Raw genomic sequence first — 16026 nt, forward strand, 5'->3', positions numbered from 1 at the left:
CATGGAGTCTGTCGAAATGTCTCCACTTTCGGTCTCGACGCGCTTTAAAAAGCGCGCCGTGCATCGTCGTACGTCTGAAGAATCGTTTGAGTCGGGAACGGGAGTGGACGAAGTGCCGCTCATGTCGGACGCGTTCGACGAGAGCGACGACGACGAAACAGGCGTTTTCACACAAAGACCGAGGCGCAAACGCCTTTACAAGTCATCCTCGGGACCGATCGAAGTCATTTGTTCAGGAATCGAACGGTATTCGCTATGATAGGAGCAAAATAAACGAGGAAAACGCTTTTTCTCAGATGTCTGCGATTCGTGTGGAATAAATTCAAGCGAAAAAAGGCTTTACAGCCGAGAACCATTCGTTTAGGCCGCAACGTATGATTTTTTCATTCAATTGCACACTCTCGTGTTTATTTTGACGTGGTTTTTAGTATCCGGGCTCCTTTCCACCGAACGTCATCAAAAATCAAAAATACAACGTCGTTACATTTATTCCGTTGGTAAGAAAAATTAGGTGGAGAGCGTGGAAATGATTTTCAATTATAGGTTTTATTTCAACAATTTAAATTCTTCCTGAATCTCTATTTCTTGATCGTGGCCGTATCTCAGTTCGTTCCTTCACTGCGAATTGGCTACCTCTACACTTACTGGGCACCTCTGGTGAATTAAATAAATATTTAATTTTGCTCTTTTTTTAAATGATTTTCTCGCAGGGCTTTGTCTTAGCTGTTACAATGTGCCGCGAGGCGTGGGACGATCTGAAACGGTTTATGAGGGACAAGGATCTCAACGGTCAAGTTTATAAGAAATTGACTCAGACAGGCAACACACATCTTAAGATTCCTCCCTCCCTCCTCTAACTTTTTAAAACATTCAACGTCAGGTCTCATAGACGTTTCAAGTGCAGAGCTGAGACTTGGCGACTTGATTAAAATTGAAAAAGTAGGAAAAGTTCTTCAGAGAAAAACGTTCTATTTTTTGATGTAGAATCAGCGAATTCCGGCAGATTTGGTGCTGCTACAGACAACAGAGAAAAATGGTCCTCTCGAAAACAAATCTGTTTATATAGCGGACTTTTTCTATATCTAATCCTAGGCGCCTGTTTTGTTCGGACGGATCAATTGGACGGGGAGACCGATTGGAAGCTCAAAGTTGCTGTTCCGTCAACACAGCGCCTCGGTTCTGATCGCGTAAGTAACGGCCACTATTGAATCGATTTAAAAAGGAGGCTTGTGACTTGCCAGGAACTCTTAAGCGTGAACGCGTTTGCTGACGTTGAAAAACCCAAAAAGGACATTCACTCTTTTATTGGAATGTTTACCCGAGTACCTAGGAACAATTTCGTGTTAATTTTGCGATAAATAATAGGGGCTCTTTTTTTTAGACGGATGGCCTCGACGGTAGGAAAGAGGAAGAACCGCTGGGCGTCGAAAACGTTCTCTGGGCGAGCACTGTGCTCGCTTCAGGTGCAGTCAGCAATTTCATTTGCATTGATTCAACGGCAACGAACTTCCTTCTTCTCAAGGAAACGCTATTGGTGTGGTCATCTACACGGGAAGCGAGACGCGCAGCGTCATGAACACGTCTCAGCCCGAGACGAAAGTAAAAATTTCGAATTTTTTTCTTTTCTTTTCTCAATGGAAATTTCGACGCAGGTTGGTTTGCTCGACTTGGAGATCAATCGACTGACGAAAGTTCTCTTCGTGGCGACCATGGTTCTCGCTTTCGTTCTCGTTTCTCTTCGCGTGAGCGACGACGACGACGACGACGAGTCGATTTTTCCTTTATGAGTTTTTTAGGGATTTGACGGCGTTTGGTATCGGTACTTTATTCGCTTTATTCTCTTGTTTTCCTACATAATTCCGCTCAGGTACGTTAATTGAGACGTTTGTTTGAATGTCTGGCTAATTCATATTTTTCCTTCTAGTCTTCGCGTCAACTTGGACATGGGCAAGATCGTCTACTCGTGGATGATAGCGAGAGACAAGGATATACCAGGCACGGTCGTGAGAAGCAGCACAATACCGGAAGAGCTCGGTCGAATCGTTTATCTACTCACCGACAAAACGGGAACGCTGACACAGAACGAAATGGTGCAGTAGTCTTTGCTTCAAAGAGGTACATAATCGATTCGTTTACGTAGGTTTTCAAAAAATTGCACTTGGGCACGGTTTCGTACGGTTCTGAGTCGTTGGGCGAGGTACCTTGGAAATTCTCTGTGTCTATTAGATTCTTTATGTTGCTTTAGCTTTCTACTATGGTGCATCAGTACTTTCCGAAGGACAATCATATGGCTTCTGGTTCTGGACTATCGCGAGTATTTTCACTTTGGAATTGCGTGTGTGCTACGCGCATTTCTTTGTATGATGCAGGCTAGAAAGACGTCCGTCGTTCACGCGTACGAAGCTGTCAAAGCCTGCGCTCTTTGCCACAACGTTACGCCCGTGGAACCGGATGAAACGGCGCCTGAAGGGACAGTAGCCTATCAAGCGTCAAGTCCAGACGAAGTACTGCATCTAACAATAATTCCGGGTTTTTTGGACCTTTTCTCTCTTTAGATTGCTTTGGTTCAGTGGACGGAGAAAATGGGATTGGTTTTAGTCGATCGCGATTTGACGTCAATGCAATTGAAGGCGCCCAACGGCGATTTTCTTTCGTTTGAAATTCTTCACGTTTTTCCGTTCACGTCGCAACGAAAACGAATGGGAATAATTCTTCGGGTAAAATTGCGATCGCGATAGATGCACTCAGCCACGACGATCCGGCTCTCGCACCTTAGAATAAATCAAACGGAGAAATTGTTTTCTACATGAAAGGCGCAGATGTCATCATGAGTCAGATTGTTCAGTATAACGACTGGCTTGAGGAGGAGGTAACCCTTTCAGAATTTAGTTCATTAATAATCTGTTGTTTTTCAAGTGTGGCAACATGGGTAGGGAAGGCCTACGAACTCTAGTTGTAGCAAAGAAAATACTGACTCAGGAACAGTACCGAGATTTTGACGTAGGAGTACAATATATATAGATTAGTTCTCTATTTAGCTTATAAATGAATAGGCTAAATATGCTCAGGCTAAATTGAGTATGACAGATAGAGCGGCTCAGGTGTGTTAATAGTCATCAAATTTTCTTTTTTTTTAACTAAGTTAAGTTTTGCAGATGGAGTCTGTTGTTCAAACGTTAGAACAGGAAATGGAATTGCTTTGCATAACTGGGGTTGAAGATAAACTGCAGGTAACCAGTGACTTTAGGCTGATCATATAAAATATCTCTCCTAAGGTTAATGTAAAACCGACTCTGGAATTGTTGAGAAATGCAGGCGTCAAGGCATTTTTTGGCTTTTTCTTTTTTCGCTTCTATGCATGATGTGTTGGTTAGATTTGGATGCTGACGGGTGACAAAATGGAAACGGCTATTTGCATTGCATCGAGTTCTAAATTGGTGTCCAAGACTCAGGACATCTATCGATTTCAAGAGGTTTTCAAAAGCGAATCACGAACGTTTTTCTCTCCCTTACGTCTCCAAAAAAAAGGTTTCAGATAGACGAGAGGCTCACCTTCAATTGAACGATTTCCGACGAAAGAGTGATTTGGCTCTCGTTATCACTGGCTCCTCTTTAGAGGTCGAAATTAGGATAGAGATGATTTTTTCTTTATTCTCGCATTCTCTTAGGTCTGTCTCAGTCATTACGAGACAGAATTTATAGACCTCGCGTGCCAGTGTCCGTGCGTAGTCTGTTGCCGCTGCTCGCCAACGCAAAAGGCTCAGATTGTCGACTTGCTCAAGAAATACACGAAGAAACCGACGTGTGCCGTAGGTGGGTACAAAAACAGTGGGATGTTGGGTTTTCGAAAAAATTGTGTCGCTTCCAAGGTGACGGAGGCAACGACGTGAGCATGATTCAAGCCGCCAACGTCGGCATTGGAATCGTTGGAAAAGTAGACACGGTCTAGCCACAATACTAAATTCGGGTGATTTGTACTTTTAGGAGGGAAAGCAGGCGTCGCTTGCTGCCGATTTCTCCATCACCCAGTTCCAACATATTGGTAGACTGCTGGTTTGGCATGGCAGAAACAGGTGACGTTCTTTTTGTCTGTGTGCGCCGTTGTGAACTAATGCACACTTTATAGCTATAAACGATCAGCGTCTCTCAGTCAGTTTGTCATTCACAGAGGTCTTATCATATCGGCTATGCAGGCAAGACGCAGACTCATCTGGCAAGTGGTACTATTCCTTCTTTCTTCTCCTAGGCTGTTTTCTCTACTGTCTTTTATTTTGTATCTGTTGCTCTGTATGAAGGCTTCCTTATGGTCGGGTAAGACGAGCAACCTTTCCAATTCAGTCCTTTCTGTTTGATCCATACGCGTGCTTTCTTAGCTATGCGACTGTTTACACAATGTTTCCCGTTTTTTCTCTCGTCCTCGACGTGGACGTTTCCGCAAAGACGGCAATGCTTTATCCAGAGCTGTACAAGGACTTAGCCAAGGTGCACAGTGCATGGAATGAGCATTTTGATCAGTAGCACCACTTCTTTAGAGTCGTTCGTTGTCGTTTAAGACGTTTTTCATCTGGATTCTTATAAGTGTCTATCAAGGTAAGTCGTCCGTTTCCTCATAGAGTGCATGTCCTAGGAATTGGCTTAGGTGGGATTATTATGTACGGTGCTCTTCTCCTATTTGATTCCGAGTTCATTCACATCGTTGCTATAACGTTCACTTCGCTTATACTCACCGAATTACTGATGGTTGCTCTGACGATTCGCACTTGGCACGTGCTCATGATTCTGGCTGAATTAGCCAGCTTTGGAATATACGTTATATCGTTGGTGATTCTCAACGAATATTTTGGTACAGCTATTCAGACTTTTCTGTGTGCGGTAGAATCTACGTTTTGTTTAGATTCCAAGTTCCTGAAGACTTGGGCTTTCATATGGAGGGTTGTTGTGATTACTGCAGTCAGTTGCCTTCCTCTCTACGTACGGTGCCACGTGTTTCTAATCCTTTAGTATTACACCTCTTTATTGGTTTTGCTAGATTTTGAAATGCCTGAGGAAAAAGTGTGCTCCTCCCATATACTCAAAGCTGCAGCAAACTTGATTTCATGATGACGACAGAATTGTGTTTTAAACCGCTTTGGCCTAATTTAGTTACGGGTACAATCAATATTGCTCAAAAATATATAGTCCTGGAAATGGTAACCGGATGTGTTTCACATTGCGCACACTCGCGCAGAGTGCTCCAGAGATGACGGCCCAGATGACGGACAAGATGGATCTCGTCCTCGATGCCGTGCACTATGCGACGTATTGCGGCATGATTTCGCTCGATAAGGAAGGCCACGTGGCTCCGCCGTCCTTCGCTCTGTTCCCCAGCCCCATTCCGCGCAGCGAACGCGATTTTGTCGCTTCCATTCAAAAGGACGTCAGCCGACTGATCGATCGATCGAGCAGAGATCGCGATTTCTTGCACGGATCGCTCAGAAAGTGCGTAGGCGTCACGCGAGAGGAGTCTTCGTCCTATATTTTTTTCCTTCGCTAGCGCCGCCGTCTCGGACGAATTTACTCGCGAGTTGCTAAAGATTTCGGAAAAAACGTGGGAATCGAGTCAGAAAAAGGTCGCTTGTCGGAAAAAATCGTGCGTTTTTTTTATAATGGGATTTGTTTTTCTAGCCTGTTCTCGAACTGCTGCGATCGGATTATTTGCTCGATTCGACCGATCGCGGACGCGCCACTCGAGCGAGGCAAATCGAAGTGAACGTCATCGCGTCATCTTGCTCGAATTTCTCCGAGAAGTTGCCTCATTTGCATAGGTATGATGCTCTAGTATAGTTTATTGGCACATGCGGTATGTATCGAAATAATGGTTTAGGTTTACTCTCAGTAGGAGAGATGGGAAAAAGCCATTTGATTTTCGTGAAACTGTAAGGGAGGGGGAACGCTCTACCATTTGATAAAGGATGCTTTTATTTAGCTTCCTGACAATCATGCCAATGATGGGTTCATTGACGCACTTGCTCTAAGTTGGAAAGCGTACAATTCTTCAAGGTATCCAGAGCCAAGTCACATCTAAATAATTTACACGAGTTTATTGAATGATCTAGTTCCATTATCATAACAGTGATGAATCGCAATGAACGCAATATTTATGAGTTATTGAGCATTCGATATGGCCTTCTAAAGCGGTTGGTACAGCAGAACAATAAGAGGCACATATAAGCAGTTTCTCTTCTCGAAGGCATGGCATTGAGAACAGGCTGATCTGTTTTGATGATATGATTGAGGGAGGTCCAATGGAAGCCAAGCTTCATAGCGACGATCAAGCATTATTGATGTATGTAGTACAATGCGAATGCAACAGTAGTGCCAGATTCTCTTTAGAGACGGTCAAGAAGTTGCTGTAGTGTTTTTCCGTTCTTGCTATGGAGTTGAGCATTATCCAACAGAGAAGGTAGCACATGCTGACTGCAGAATCAAAGTCAACGGTTTTCTTCTTTTTAGCATTGGAAAGCGCGTCTTCTGCTGGAGACGTCAAAAAGCATTCAATGTCCTTCAGTTGCACAACAGCTAGCTGGCACAAAAAAGATCCAGCAAGAGCTATCAAAACCTGGCATATTAGAAAAGTACTTAATTTAGTAGTGCGGACAGGATATACTCGCATCAATTTCTTAAAAGATTCATTGAGGATCCTGCTGCAGTGCGTCGAATGCGAGCAACGTTTTGTGCAATGTATTCTATAGACAGGGTATGGTATTTGATATTGTTGCTCTACTGTACATAATCCAAATTATTGTCAGAACGCCGAGGGAGATGCAGCTGCTCAGCTGGGCGTTCAAAATCCCGAACAATACGTTCTGAAACCCCAACGAGAAGGAGGAGGTTGTTCGCCTAGCGTACTCCCTCCTTCCTCTTCAGTCCTCCTCTTTTGTGTATATAGGTCATAATATCTACGGAATAGATGTGAAGACGTTTCTGGAAAAGCATTGGGAAGACGACGAGCGTAGCGCCTACATTATGATGGAACGCGTTCGTCCTTCGTTCGCAGACAACTACTTTGTGCGACAGGGGCAGATCACGCGTCTCCAACCCACTCAACTGATCAATGAACTGGGCATCTATGGTGCCTACGTGAGGTAGAAAACTTACTAACTTAAATTTCCATTTATTTATGAATTGTTGCATAGGAAAGGAGAAGAGGAATTACTAAATGAAGCTGTTGGGCATGTGCTGCGTAGCAAACCGTTCGATTCAGACGAAGGCGGACTATTTGCTGGGTATGGTTGCTTAGACTCGCCGCTTTTCACGTAAGAATTGCACTCTATTTAAATAAATTTATATAACCGTTCTCTAAATCTAAACAAAAAAAAATAGGAACTTGTACTGTAGAGCTATACAAAATATCTTATATACAGCAATCAAAGGTAGGAAGCAGTCTTTGCCGAACTCGACTCAATTGATTAATTAAAACGAGGCGTCACCTGACTAGTGACGTATGCCTGCAAACGCTCGCACTTGGCCTTCCAATCATCTCTCTCCCGACGAAGACGACGCACGTCTTGCTCGTATCTCTGAACGAGCGTTTTGAGCTCGTCGCGCTCGCGTTCGAGATCAACTCGCTGTTGAACGCGACGCTGACGACAGTTCTGCGCATAGCCGCGATTCTTTAGCGTGCGTCGACGACGTTTCAAGCGCGCCACTTCCTCCTTCGTCGAGCGACGCATGAGCGCGTTCAGCTCGCGAACGGACATGTTTGCGAGTTCGGCGTCGGTGATTCCGTATTCGTTGCCTTCTGCTGACCCTTCGCTTGTCGCCGGACTGGGCGCCGCGCCGCCGCTATACGTGCTCGCGGTGGGAGCCGGTGCCGAGGAGTCGGCGTCGTCTTCGAATAGCGCGACGACGAAGTCTGAATCGTACGTTTCGCTTGGAATCAATTGAGTTGTCGGTTCGACCATCCATCCGCCGATTTGAACGATGTTGTCGTCGGTTTGGCTCACGGACGACGACGATGCTGACTTTGAGGGCGATATGAGGACGTCGAGTTGGTGGGTCGAGGCGAAATCCACTGGGAATGGATTGCAGAATTCCTCCGGTACCGTTTGCGTATACAGCTGTTGTTGCTGGGGATGATACATAGTCAGCACTTTACTCCTTACTCACGACCTCACACTTACAGTAGTCGTGGGATGACTGATCCACGTATGGTGGACACGGCCCATTTATCCTAGTCAGCACTTACATCATAGTCTAAATTTGGAGACGAAGATTACGTCAGCGTTGACCAATCACTAATCGTCTAGCTTTCTAGCATAGGTACGTGGCGTCTTGACAACATTAGGTACGGTTTGACTCTTTTTTAGGTGCAAAAAATACTTTTTGATACAAACGGAATACAGTTCTGCAAAGAAAACGACTCTATGCCGCCGGAGCGATGACGTACAGAACCGAACGTCATGCTCCACAACGCATGCGCTGAAGCATTCGCGACGTTTTTTGTTTTTGGAGGGAGAATCGCTTCAAAAATAGCATCAATCGTATCGTCGCTGTGATCAAAACCCCGTTTGTCTTTCATTTGAATGGCTATTGGTTGTCGCCCGAAAGTCGCTGTCGTTCCCGTCGCCGTTTTTCCCAAAAAACACGCTTCAAGACGAAACGCGGAATCGCATCGACAATGAAACTTCTCGAAAACGCCCAACTCGACTCTCTCACCCAACGACTCTGCATAGAAACGGCCGGCGTAAGAATCTCCGGCAGGTAAATAAAAGAACTACGCCCCCTTTCGAACGACCACTCTCAATCACTCAGAGTCGAAAGCTATTCGTGCAAAATGATCGAAAGCGACAAGCGACTCTACCGAATGCTGAGCCACGAAGCGCACGGCGACGTCTTAGCTCTTTCGCCTCCCAAGTCCCTTTTGGGAGCCACGCCCCCGTCGTCCTGTCCACCGGCCGTCAGTCCGTTGACGCATACGTGCTCGCGAAAAATGATATCGTATTTGATATCGACGCTGAACGCGTCGTTTCAGCCCGACTACGATTTCAGCAATGCGAAATCGGAGGAATTCAGTCGCGAACCGAGCGTCCAGTTTGTCGTCAATGCCGTGCGAAGTAGTCTCGGATCGACGGCACCGGAAGTGTACAATCGTCTCGAGTCGACTCTATGGAGTACCATCGATGAGCAGATTGATTTATCAGAGGCAACGATATACAGGTAATTAATTAAATACGTAGTTATATTCTATGTGATTATTATTATTATCGGTGGTTCATTTTTTAGCTACAATCCAGATTTGGTGTCGGATCCCTATGGGGAAGAGGGAAGTCTTTGGTCGTTCAACTACTTTCTGTATAATCAAAAGAGGAATCGCATGTTATTTTTCAGTTGCTGTGCTACCAGGTGAGAAAAGCGTTTCTCGTCGTTTTTTTAATTAAAAACGGGGGTTATTGGCTTTTCTCTAGTTTGCTTGCTCCTCTGGACGGGGACGATGTCGAGTCAATGGAAACAGCCGGTTTTATAGAAGACATGGATGACAGCGGAGTTGAAGTGGACAAAGGAAGATATGCGTCTCTTGGCTATGGAGGCGGCGGCGGCATTTCTCTTCCCTAAGTGCTCTTCATTTATCCCGTACGGGTAAGGACATATGTGCACCTTACAGCACGCGAGTAGCTCTAGTCATATTTTAATTGTATTTTAGTTCATCTCTATAGTTAAATGCTCTAACTAAAAAAAAGATTTCCTAGTTTTAGGCATGCTTTGCTATGAGATCCTCGCTAAACTCCCATAAGCGTTTTGCTAGTTCCGAATCGTTTGCTTCGGGCAGAGTATCGCATTCGCAACAGTCCGAAAAGTATTTCCCGCCGACTTCCTTCACGTCGTCAGAAGCGGCACAATACACAATAGTAGCAGCTCCTTGTTCCTAAAAATGTATAAATTATATTAGGAGAACAAGTTTCATACTGTAGCTGACTCACCACGGATTTAGTAAAGGATCTCGCGAGAAAGAAGAGGATTTTGTACAGATACGAATTGCGGTTTAAATTCGTTGGAATCATGTTTCCTGGATTGGCTGCATTCGCCGTGACGCCAGTTCCGGCAAGTCGCCGATTGAGTTCATTAGTAAACATGACGAGACAGAGCTTCGACTGAGCATAAGCGAGCATAGGCCAATAGTGAGATTCGGGATAAGGAAGGAGGGAAAAGTCAAGTCGCTTGTCGCGAGACAACGTGTGAAAACGATGCGCGTGAGACGAGACGGCGACAACGCGAGCCGGTTTGGAGGCGACAAGCACATCTCTCAGTAGCGTTGTCAGGTAAAAATGTCCTAAATAGTTCACGGCGAACGTAATTTCCAAGTCGTCCTTGGAACGAGTGTATGGTATTCCCATGATGCCTGCATTACAGATGAGAATGTGAAGAGGCCTAGGGGGAGCAAATATGGGCAGTCAGTGGTATGCACGCACTAGTTTACCATTTCTTTTGGCTGTAGGATTCAGCAAACGTTTTCACGTTTTGCAGGGATGATAAATCAAGGTGCATCACCTCTACGATGGCACTGGGCTATAAAAGATTATCAGTTGCAGCTGCTAGCACCACCACAACACAACAACCTTCGTCTGTTGAATCAAAGAGGCCGCTGAACGAGCCAAGGCCAAATCACGACAAGCCAACACAACGTGAGCGCCGCATAGAGCCAGGGCCTTAGCTGACTCATACCCTACAAGTAGACTTAGGTATATCCAGTCAGAGGGCTAAGTTATTTCTCTCGTGCCTAGTCCTGAATTTGATCCGGTTACAATGGCGTACTTTCCCGTCAGGTCGTCGCCTTCCAGAACTTCGATTGCAGTCACTGTATTCCCAGATTTTCGTCGCTTGGCAACGTCGCTGTCCAATCGTGGAATGCATCGCGGATCGCAATAACTTCTCTTTCCGGTAATGTGACTGCAAAGGAGCTCTGTTTTGAATTTCCAACACACGTCCAATTCTATTTTTTACTCGACATAGATTTTCAAGCCCGATTTAGGATCTTTTTCTTCTGTCCATCCGTAAGGGAATTTCGTTGTAATCTTCGTTTTTTGAGCTCGAGGGTGGAGCCACTGAGTCGACCGTTTTGCGTGACTATCGGTAGGCAGGTGAAAGTCAACGATGAGTACGGGTTTTTCGCTTTCTTACTTTGCATAGAATATTCGTTTATCGTGGGTCGTTTTCTCTTCCCAACCAGGCGGCAGATCCTCCAGCAAATCGCCATCTTCTTCGGCCATTTCTATGCACGTGCGAAGGCTCTGCAAAGGAAATGACTCAGTCTTGTGTCTCGGTGATGCAACCGAAGGATTTTTATCGGTGATGCAACACTGTACCTACGGGACTTTAGACCTTCGTGTATAAGTGAGCAGTCGTCTTTGCAATTCGCCGTAGAATTGTTCCACGATGGTAAAAGAAGCGTACGACGTACTTCAGAGCACCGAGGAGACGAGTCGAAGTCGAATTCGCAAGGAAAACGAGGAGAATGACGAGATGGTGCTGGCGACGAGCAAGTCGAGCTCTCGAGAAGAAGACAAAGGCTTTTTCTGCTGGAAATCTTCTTTCTTGACGCGCCGTTTTCTTTCGCCGCCGGTACGCGCTGAAAGTCGGATCCTGATGTCATTGGCTTGGCCTGTGGTACGAAGAAGGAGAAAGATGTTCGATTCGTTCATTCATTCATTTATTTTTTGTTTCAGACGGTGACCTATCTTTTTCAATTTCTTCTTCCCATGTCGGCTATTCTCATATGTGGACATATTGGAGAAACTGAACTGGATTCTGTCGGTAAGCACGATCAATCTAATATTGAATATTATTAATCTTTACATTCCAGGTCTTGCCGTTTCGGTAATAGAGATAATTTTTCTTTTGTCTGTATTTTATTGGAAGAATTTAGATTACTAATGTAACTGGTCTTTCTGTGGCTATTGGAATGGCATCAGCATGTGATACGCTCTTCTCGCAGGTATCTATAGCAGCAGAGACTTTCATGTAGCACATGTACTTGGGAATCGTGTCTAGGCTGTTGGTGCAAAGAACAAGAAAGAAGTGAGCATTGTCTTGCAAAAAGGTACATGAAAACGTGGACAGCGAGAAACGTCACAAGTGTATTGAACGCGTAGGAATACTTATTCTCGGTTTGACGTGTTTGCCAATATTTGGCGTATGGCTCAATATCGAGCCTTTGCTCTTGGGCTTCCGCGTTTCCTGTGACGTGGCAAGGTAACGATATTCAGATTACTTATCAGCAATGCTATTATTTTTGAATAGGCAAGCGGGCACATTTTCAAAGATTCTCATCGCTGGCCTACCGGTAAAATCATTTCCAACTCAACTATTTTGTATCCTATGCGTGTTTTTCTAGGGAAACTTGCTCTATGCTTTGCTACAAAAGTTTATCCAAAATCAAGTACCTAATAGTATCAAAAAATCGATCTATTGTGAACTTTTTTGGTGATAGGGAATCGTCAAGCCTCCTCTAATTGTTGGACTGTTGTCATTGTCATTTGCCGTTATTGCCAACTCTATTGCCGTCTTTGTATTTCACAACGGAATTGAGTGCGTCTACATACACGCACACGCAAAATATATCTTGATAAGAAATTATTTAGAACTGCTGCGGCTATCGTATCGGTTGCTTATACTCTTCAACCAATCATATTACTCATGATCATGAAAAAATGGAATCTCGGATTGGATATGTGGCACGGTGAGTCGCTTTTTCTTCCCGCCTCTTGACTCTCAGAGCTCTATCTTCGTCTCCAGGCTGGTCTTGGGAGTGCATTTACGAGTGGAAAACGTACATCTTACTAGCCATTCCTGGCATTCTAATGCTTTGCATCGAGTGGTGGAGTTACGAATTGGGAATCCTAGTAACCAGTACGCAGTACATAACAAATAGAAAGTATCACATATCTATAGATGCCATGTCTAATAGGTATGGTCAATAAAGTGGAATCAGGCGCCTTTATCGTCAGCTTCAACGTGACAGCGATTGCATTTATGATTCCTCTCGGCGTGTCCGTTGCCGCGAGCATTCGCGTTGGGAATCTCTTGGGTGCAAACAAGCCTTGGGAAGCGAAGAGGTCAGCGTGGACTGCCTTCGGCATTGCAAGTATGTGAGGTTGAGAAAAGTGCTGTCAAACGGTATCAATTTTGAATTGATTTAGCGTTTTTTGCCCTGATTATATCTATGGTGCTTCTAAGCGCTCGCCACGTGCTTGGCTGGATTTATTCAGATAGCCAGTTAGTGAAAACGTAAACAAATGTCTAATTATTATTCATTATGTGTGTGGCTGGCTAGGGACATCGTTGACTTGGCTGCTAAATTATTCATCATTTTGGCTGCTTCTGAAATATTTGATTACACTCAGGTAATGACATATCTGTATGATCGTTTATAAAATTATTATAGAGGGTCTTCATCTTAGGCGACGTTGGGTGGCGTCTACCGCGGTGCGGGTCGTCAGAAAATCGCATCTGTGTTTAACTTCATCGGCTATTATGTAATTGGATTACCAATAGGAATTCCTCTGGCGTTAGTAGTAGGCATGGGCGGAATTGGTATGACGCGACACAAAGTCACAATAAAAGAAATTTAATTTTAATTAATATTTTTATAGGAATGTGGATTGGATTGTTATTGGGTGTCACCACTCAGGTTTGTACAGGATATATTGTTTGGGGGTTGATTTTTTTCTAAGTAGGAAGTTTAGGCGATTTTTGCGACTGTTTTTGTAGCGAGGTTTGACTGGGTTTTGGAAGCGAAGAAGGTCAGTAGTCTTGATACAGTAGTTGCTTCTATTATACTCATTGTATTTCCCTCTCTAACTAACTAAAATGCAGGCGCGAGAGCGGGTGGGAGTGAGCGAAGAGGAAGACCTTTGTGAAAACGAGTTAAAATCAAGCATTGAAATGAAAGAGGCAGTTTCAGACGACTTGCAATTATTGACTCAAGAAGATGTAGCTGACTCCGAGGAAAAGATCGATGCAGGTGACGCAGAAGTCGGTTATCTAACAGGACGATCACAACAGCGGCGAAGTTCTCGGGAATTTCGACGTGTTTTGCTGCAGAGAATTGCTTGGCTAATCACCTGCCTGGCTATTCTCGCCGCCTGTGCTGTCGTCAGCGAATTCAAGTGGATTGCATGTGACGACAAGTGCCTCTCTCAAAATGGGAGCGTGGCCATAAATGGAACCACTCTTTGTCCTAACAATACTGATACTCTCCCAACGTCTTTACTGACACCTCGAGTTAATATATCTGGCCTCATCTGAGTTTATGTTTGCTAATATTATTATTTTTTAACGCAAGTGCTCTATCGGTTCTTAGCTTTGCCAGAGACTAAATATTTAGTCTCTGGCTGCCACGCGAAGATCCGGGCATGTAAATCGTGACGTCAAAATTCATCAGAGATTCATGTGCTCTATTGCCCCCGAGCATGCGCTTCTGATGCAAGCTTACGCAATCAGCAAATGGACGTCGAGGAAAAGAAGGTTTCTCCCCGACGACGCAAAGCCTCAGAGGAGTCAACGACGCTCTACCAAAGCCAGGAAACCCCAGAGCCAACTCCTGCGTATCCGATGAGACGATACATTTGTTCAAGTCTCGGCTTCAAGTTGATGATTCTTGCGTCTGTCGTTTTCATCTTGGGCGTACTTCTGGGGTCACCGTTGTCTGGAATCAAAGATCGTCTGCAGGCTGGATCACCAATCGAAGTACCTACAAAACCGATTCCTGAACTTCTTTTGCCGAGAGACGATGCCTTCCTATCGCTAAAAGAAGTCTTGTCACAATGAGTTCGTTCGTACGGGTATTATACGTTAGTGATGGGCCCACACGGATGCGGGAAAACGACGCTGATGCTGCAAGTGCTATCCGAAATTAGGAAAGAGAGGGGCGGAGTTATCTACGTGCCCCTGTTCGCAGGACACGAATTCCATTCAGATTTCTACAAGGCTGTTAAATTCGCCTTTGACTCGTATTGGCATACTCTCTTTGAAAATTCACGTGCCTACAGTAGAATGTCGCCGTTTACAGATGCCGACGATGCATTCTCTTTCCTGATTGACTACGTTGTCTAGCCTCGCAAGCCAGACCCTTACGAGCTACGAGCAGTGAGGCAAGACCGCGCCTACACACCTCGCGCGCTAAAGCTACCAAACGAACAGCCTCCTGCTCGTAAGGGTCTGGCTTGCGAGGCTATACGTTGTCCAAGCATCGCTTGGTTATGCTAAGAAGCATGACGTAAGATTCACACTCGTCTTTGACGACGTCAGTCATTTACTGAAGGACAGCCCGGAAACGCTGGCCCGTCTTCAGAGAATCTCCAGGGACCTGGTGGCCCGATTTCCTCTGCATATAGTATTCATTGCTTCTGGAGGAAATGTTCGAAAGGAATTTTATCGTGGCAGTGCAATGTTAGGAATGGAAGTACACGATGTCGAGGACGTTAGCCAATATGATGCACTGAAGATTCTCTCTTTAAATGCCAGTTCCAATATAAACATAACGGACATATATGTTCAAGTGACTGGCGGCAGATTACAACTTTTGTGGGATGTGCAACGACATTTTTCTAAAGCATCCCTATCATCTCTTACACGGCATTTCATTGATTTTCCAAGGAAATGCCTACAAAAATGTTTGTCTATGCCTGACGGCAAAAGTATCACTCAGAAAGTTTTTCATATTCTCAATGAGCATGAAGGAAAAGTATATAGGGACGTCGTAACGGACAGAATTGAATACGTACGCAGTCCAGAAGCTAGAGACGTTTATTGTTGTCTGATTGACGAGGATATCATTTTTGAAAGCGGTAGAAGCATCTTGTCTTACTACTCCGCCATTGTTGAAACAGCGGCAAGAACGCTCATGAAACCAGTGAACTGATTGTGAGCCGCTGTTTTTCTGTGTCTTGTGACAATATCTATGTGGTAATGAATAGCTACAGTATATCCAGATTATTTATCAGCAATATGATTTATTTGAAGGCAAGCGAGCGCATTTCGCTGGCCTAC

General features: G+C 44.7%; 5 protein-coding genes across 7 annotated transcripts; 4 read left to right on the plus strand and 1 right to left on the minus strand.

Moving 5' to 3' along the window:
- The first annotated feature begins 1 nt into the window (after position 1).
- Positions 2–5185, plus strand: LOC136185525 (probable phospholipid-transporting ATPase IIB). 2 transcript variants are annotated; one of them, XM_065972688.1, is made up of 35 exons: positions 2–246; positions 297–372; positions 429–497; positions 544–657; positions 711–819; positions 881–939; positions 985–1036; positions 1093–1187; positions 1242–1322; positions 1382–1463; positions 1523–1599; positions 1653–1742; positions 1797–1867; positions 1925–2090; positions 2141–2197; positions 2246–2314; positions 2370–2504; positions 2556–2717; positions 2777–2869; positions 2917–3000; positions 3054–3101; positions 3156–3230; positions 3276–3323; positions 3375–3473; positions 3529–3618; positions 3669–3813; positions 3870–3934; positions 3985–4073; positions 4127–4193; positions 4247–4311; positions 4374–4482; positions 4533–4590; positions 4640–4843; positions 4895–4971; positions 5030–5185. In XM_065972688.1, the coding sequence occupies exons 1-35, from the start codon at positions 2–4 to the stop codon at positions 5090–5092; spliced, it is 3288 nt and encodes a 1095-aa protein (XP_065828760.1). In that variant the 3' UTR covers positions 5093–5185. The 2 variants fall into 2 exon arrangements, with proteins under 2 accessions (XP_065828760.1, XP_065828759.1); XM_065972687.1 differs by having other exon boundaries at positions 4640–4971.
- A 50-nt stretch (positions 5186–5235) lies between these two features.
- Positions 5236–8367, plus strand: LOC136184759 (glutathione synthetase-like). Its single transcript, XM_065971726.1, has 13 exons — positions 5236–5478; positions 5534–5609; positions 5665–5804; positions 5864–5915; positions 5966–6039; positions 6096–6176; positions 6230–6325; positions 6373–6442; positions 6493–6614; positions 6667–6736; positions 6789–6870; positions 6929–7124; positions 7176–8367. The coding sequence occupies exons 1-13, from the start codon at positions 5240–5242 to the stop codon at positions 7297–7299; spliced, it is 1422 nt and encodes a 473-aa protein (XP_065827798.1). The 5' UTR covers positions 5236–5239; the 3' UTR covers positions 7300–8367.
- Positions 8368–8495: 128 nt separating this feature from the next.
- Positions 8496–9739, plus strand: LOC136184763 (repressor of RNA polymerase III transcription MAF1 homolog). The gene is made up of 4 exons (XM_065971731.1): positions 8496–8742; positions 8794–9198; positions 9265–9384; positions 9447–9739. The coding sequence occupies exons 1-4, from the start codon at positions 8660–8662 to the stop codon at positions 9592–9594; spliced, it is 756 nt and encodes a 251-aa protein (XP_065827803.1). The 5' UTR covers positions 8496–8659; the 3' UTR covers positions 9595–9739.
- On the minus strand, positions 9661–11331 carry LOC136184761 (WW domain-containing oxidoreductase-like). Its single transcript, XM_065971729.1, has 7 exons — positions 11158–11331; positions 10981–11103; positions 10757–10926; positions 10596–10702; positions 10457–10545; positions 9960–10407; positions 9661–9904 (listed from the first exon to the last, which is right to left on the minus strand). Exons 1-7 carry the CDS (start codon positions 11244–11246, stop codon positions 9731–9733), a joined length of 1200 nt encoding a protein of 399 aa, XP_065827801.1. The 5' UTR covers positions 11247–11331; the 3' UTR covers positions 9661–9730.
- LOC136184756 (multidrug and toxin extrusion protein 1-like) lies at positions 9930–16003 on the plus strand. 2 transcript variants are annotated; one of them, XM_065971723.1, is made up of 22 exons: positions 9930–10298; positions 10390–10436; positions 10504–10661; positions 10761–10917; positions 10990–11643; positions 11703–11790; positions 11840–11853; positions 11903–11971; positions 12028–12076; positions 12129–12228; positions 12277–12319; positions 12371–12415; positions 12467–12564; positions 12618–12715; positions 12772–12885; positions 12944–13120; positions 13176–13251; positions 13310–13379; positions 13437–13569; positions 13629–13666; positions 13722–13778; positions 13852–16003. In XM_065971723.1, the coding sequence occupies exons 5-22, from the start codon at positions 11413–11415 to the stop codon at positions 14281–14283; spliced, it is 1932 nt and encodes a 643-aa protein (XP_065827795.1). In that variant the 5' UTR covers positions 9930–10298; positions 10390–10436; positions 10504–10661; positions 10761–10917; positions 10990–11412; the 3' UTR covers positions 14284–16003. The 2 variants fall into 2 exon arrangements, with proteins under 2 accessions (XP_065827795.1, XP_065827794.1); XM_065971722.1 differs by having other exon boundaries at positions 9930–10436.
- The last annotated feature ends 23 nt before the right edge of the window (positions 16004–16026 follow it).

This window comes from Oscarella lobularis, chromosome 3, assembly GCF_947507565.1.
Source record: "Oscarella lobularis chromosome 3, ooOscLobu1.1, whole genome shotgun sequence".
Taxonomy (NCBI): Eukaryota; Metazoa; Porifera; class Homoscleromorpha; order Homosclerophorida; family Oscarellidae; genus Oscarella; species Oscarella lobularis.

Bases quoted from the DNA above. Each gene is read 5' to 3' on its own strand.
- LOC136185525 (XM_065972687.1), top strand. From the start codon at position 2: ATGGAGTCTGTCGAAATGTCTCCACTTTCGGTCTCGACGCGCTTTAAA. The intron at 1,868-1,924 runs GTACGTTAATTG...TTTTCCTTCTAG, and splicing joins TCCTACATAATTCCGCTCAG to TCTTCGCGTCAACTTGGACA. The intron at 3,324-3,374 runs GCATTTTTTGGC...TGTGTTGGTTAG, and splicing joins TGAGAAATGCAGGCGTCAAG to ATTTGGATGCTGACGGGTGA.
- LOC136184759 (XM_065971726.1), top strand. From the start codon at position 5,240: ATGACGGCCCAGATGACGGACAAGATGGATCTCGTCCTCGATGCCGTG. The intron at 6,326-6,372 runs GTATGTAGTACA...GATTCTCTTTAG, and splicing joins GACGATCAAGCATTATTGAT to AGACGGTCAAGAAGTTGCTG. The intron at 6,737-6,788 runs GTATGGTATTTG...AATTATTGTCAG, and splicing joins CAATGTATTCTATAGACAGG to AACGCCGAGGGAGATGCAGC.
- LOC136184763 (XM_065971731.1), top strand. From the start codon at position 8,660: ATGAAACTTCTCGAAAACGCCCAACTCGACTCTCTCACCCAACGACTC. The intron at 8,743-8,793 runs GTAAATAAAAGA...TCAATCACTCAG, and splicing joins GGCGTAAGAATCTCCGGCAG to AGTCGAAAGCTATTCGTGCA. The intron at 9,199-9,264 runs GTAATTAATTAA...TTCATTTTTTAG, and splicing joins TCAGAGGCAACGATATACAG to CTACAATCCAGATTTGGTGT.
- LOC136184761 (XM_065971729.1), bottom strand. From the start codon at position 11,246: ATGGCCGAAGAAGATGGCGATTTGCTGGAGGATCTGCCGCCTGGTTGG. The intron at 10,927-10,980 runs GTAAAAAATAGA...GCTCCTTTGCAG, and splicing joins GGCTTGAAAATCTATGTCGA to TCACATTACCGGAAAGAGAA. The intron at 10,703-10,756 runs GCACGAGAGAAA...GTCTACTTGTAG, and splicing joins CGGATCAAATTCAGGACTAG to GGTATGAGTCAGCTAAGGCC.
- LOC136184756 (XM_065971722.1), top strand. From the start codon at position 11,413: ATGGTAAAAGAAGCGTACGACGTACTTCAGAGCACCGAGGAGACGAGT. The intron at 12,229-12,276 runs GTAACGATATTC...ATTTTTGAATAG, and splicing joins GTTTCCTGTGACGTGGCAAG to GCAAGCGGGCACATTTTCAA. The intron at 12,416-12,466 runs GTACCTAATAGT...TTTTGGTGATAG, and splicing joins AAAAGTTTATCCAAAATCAA to GGAATCGTCAAGCCTCCTCT.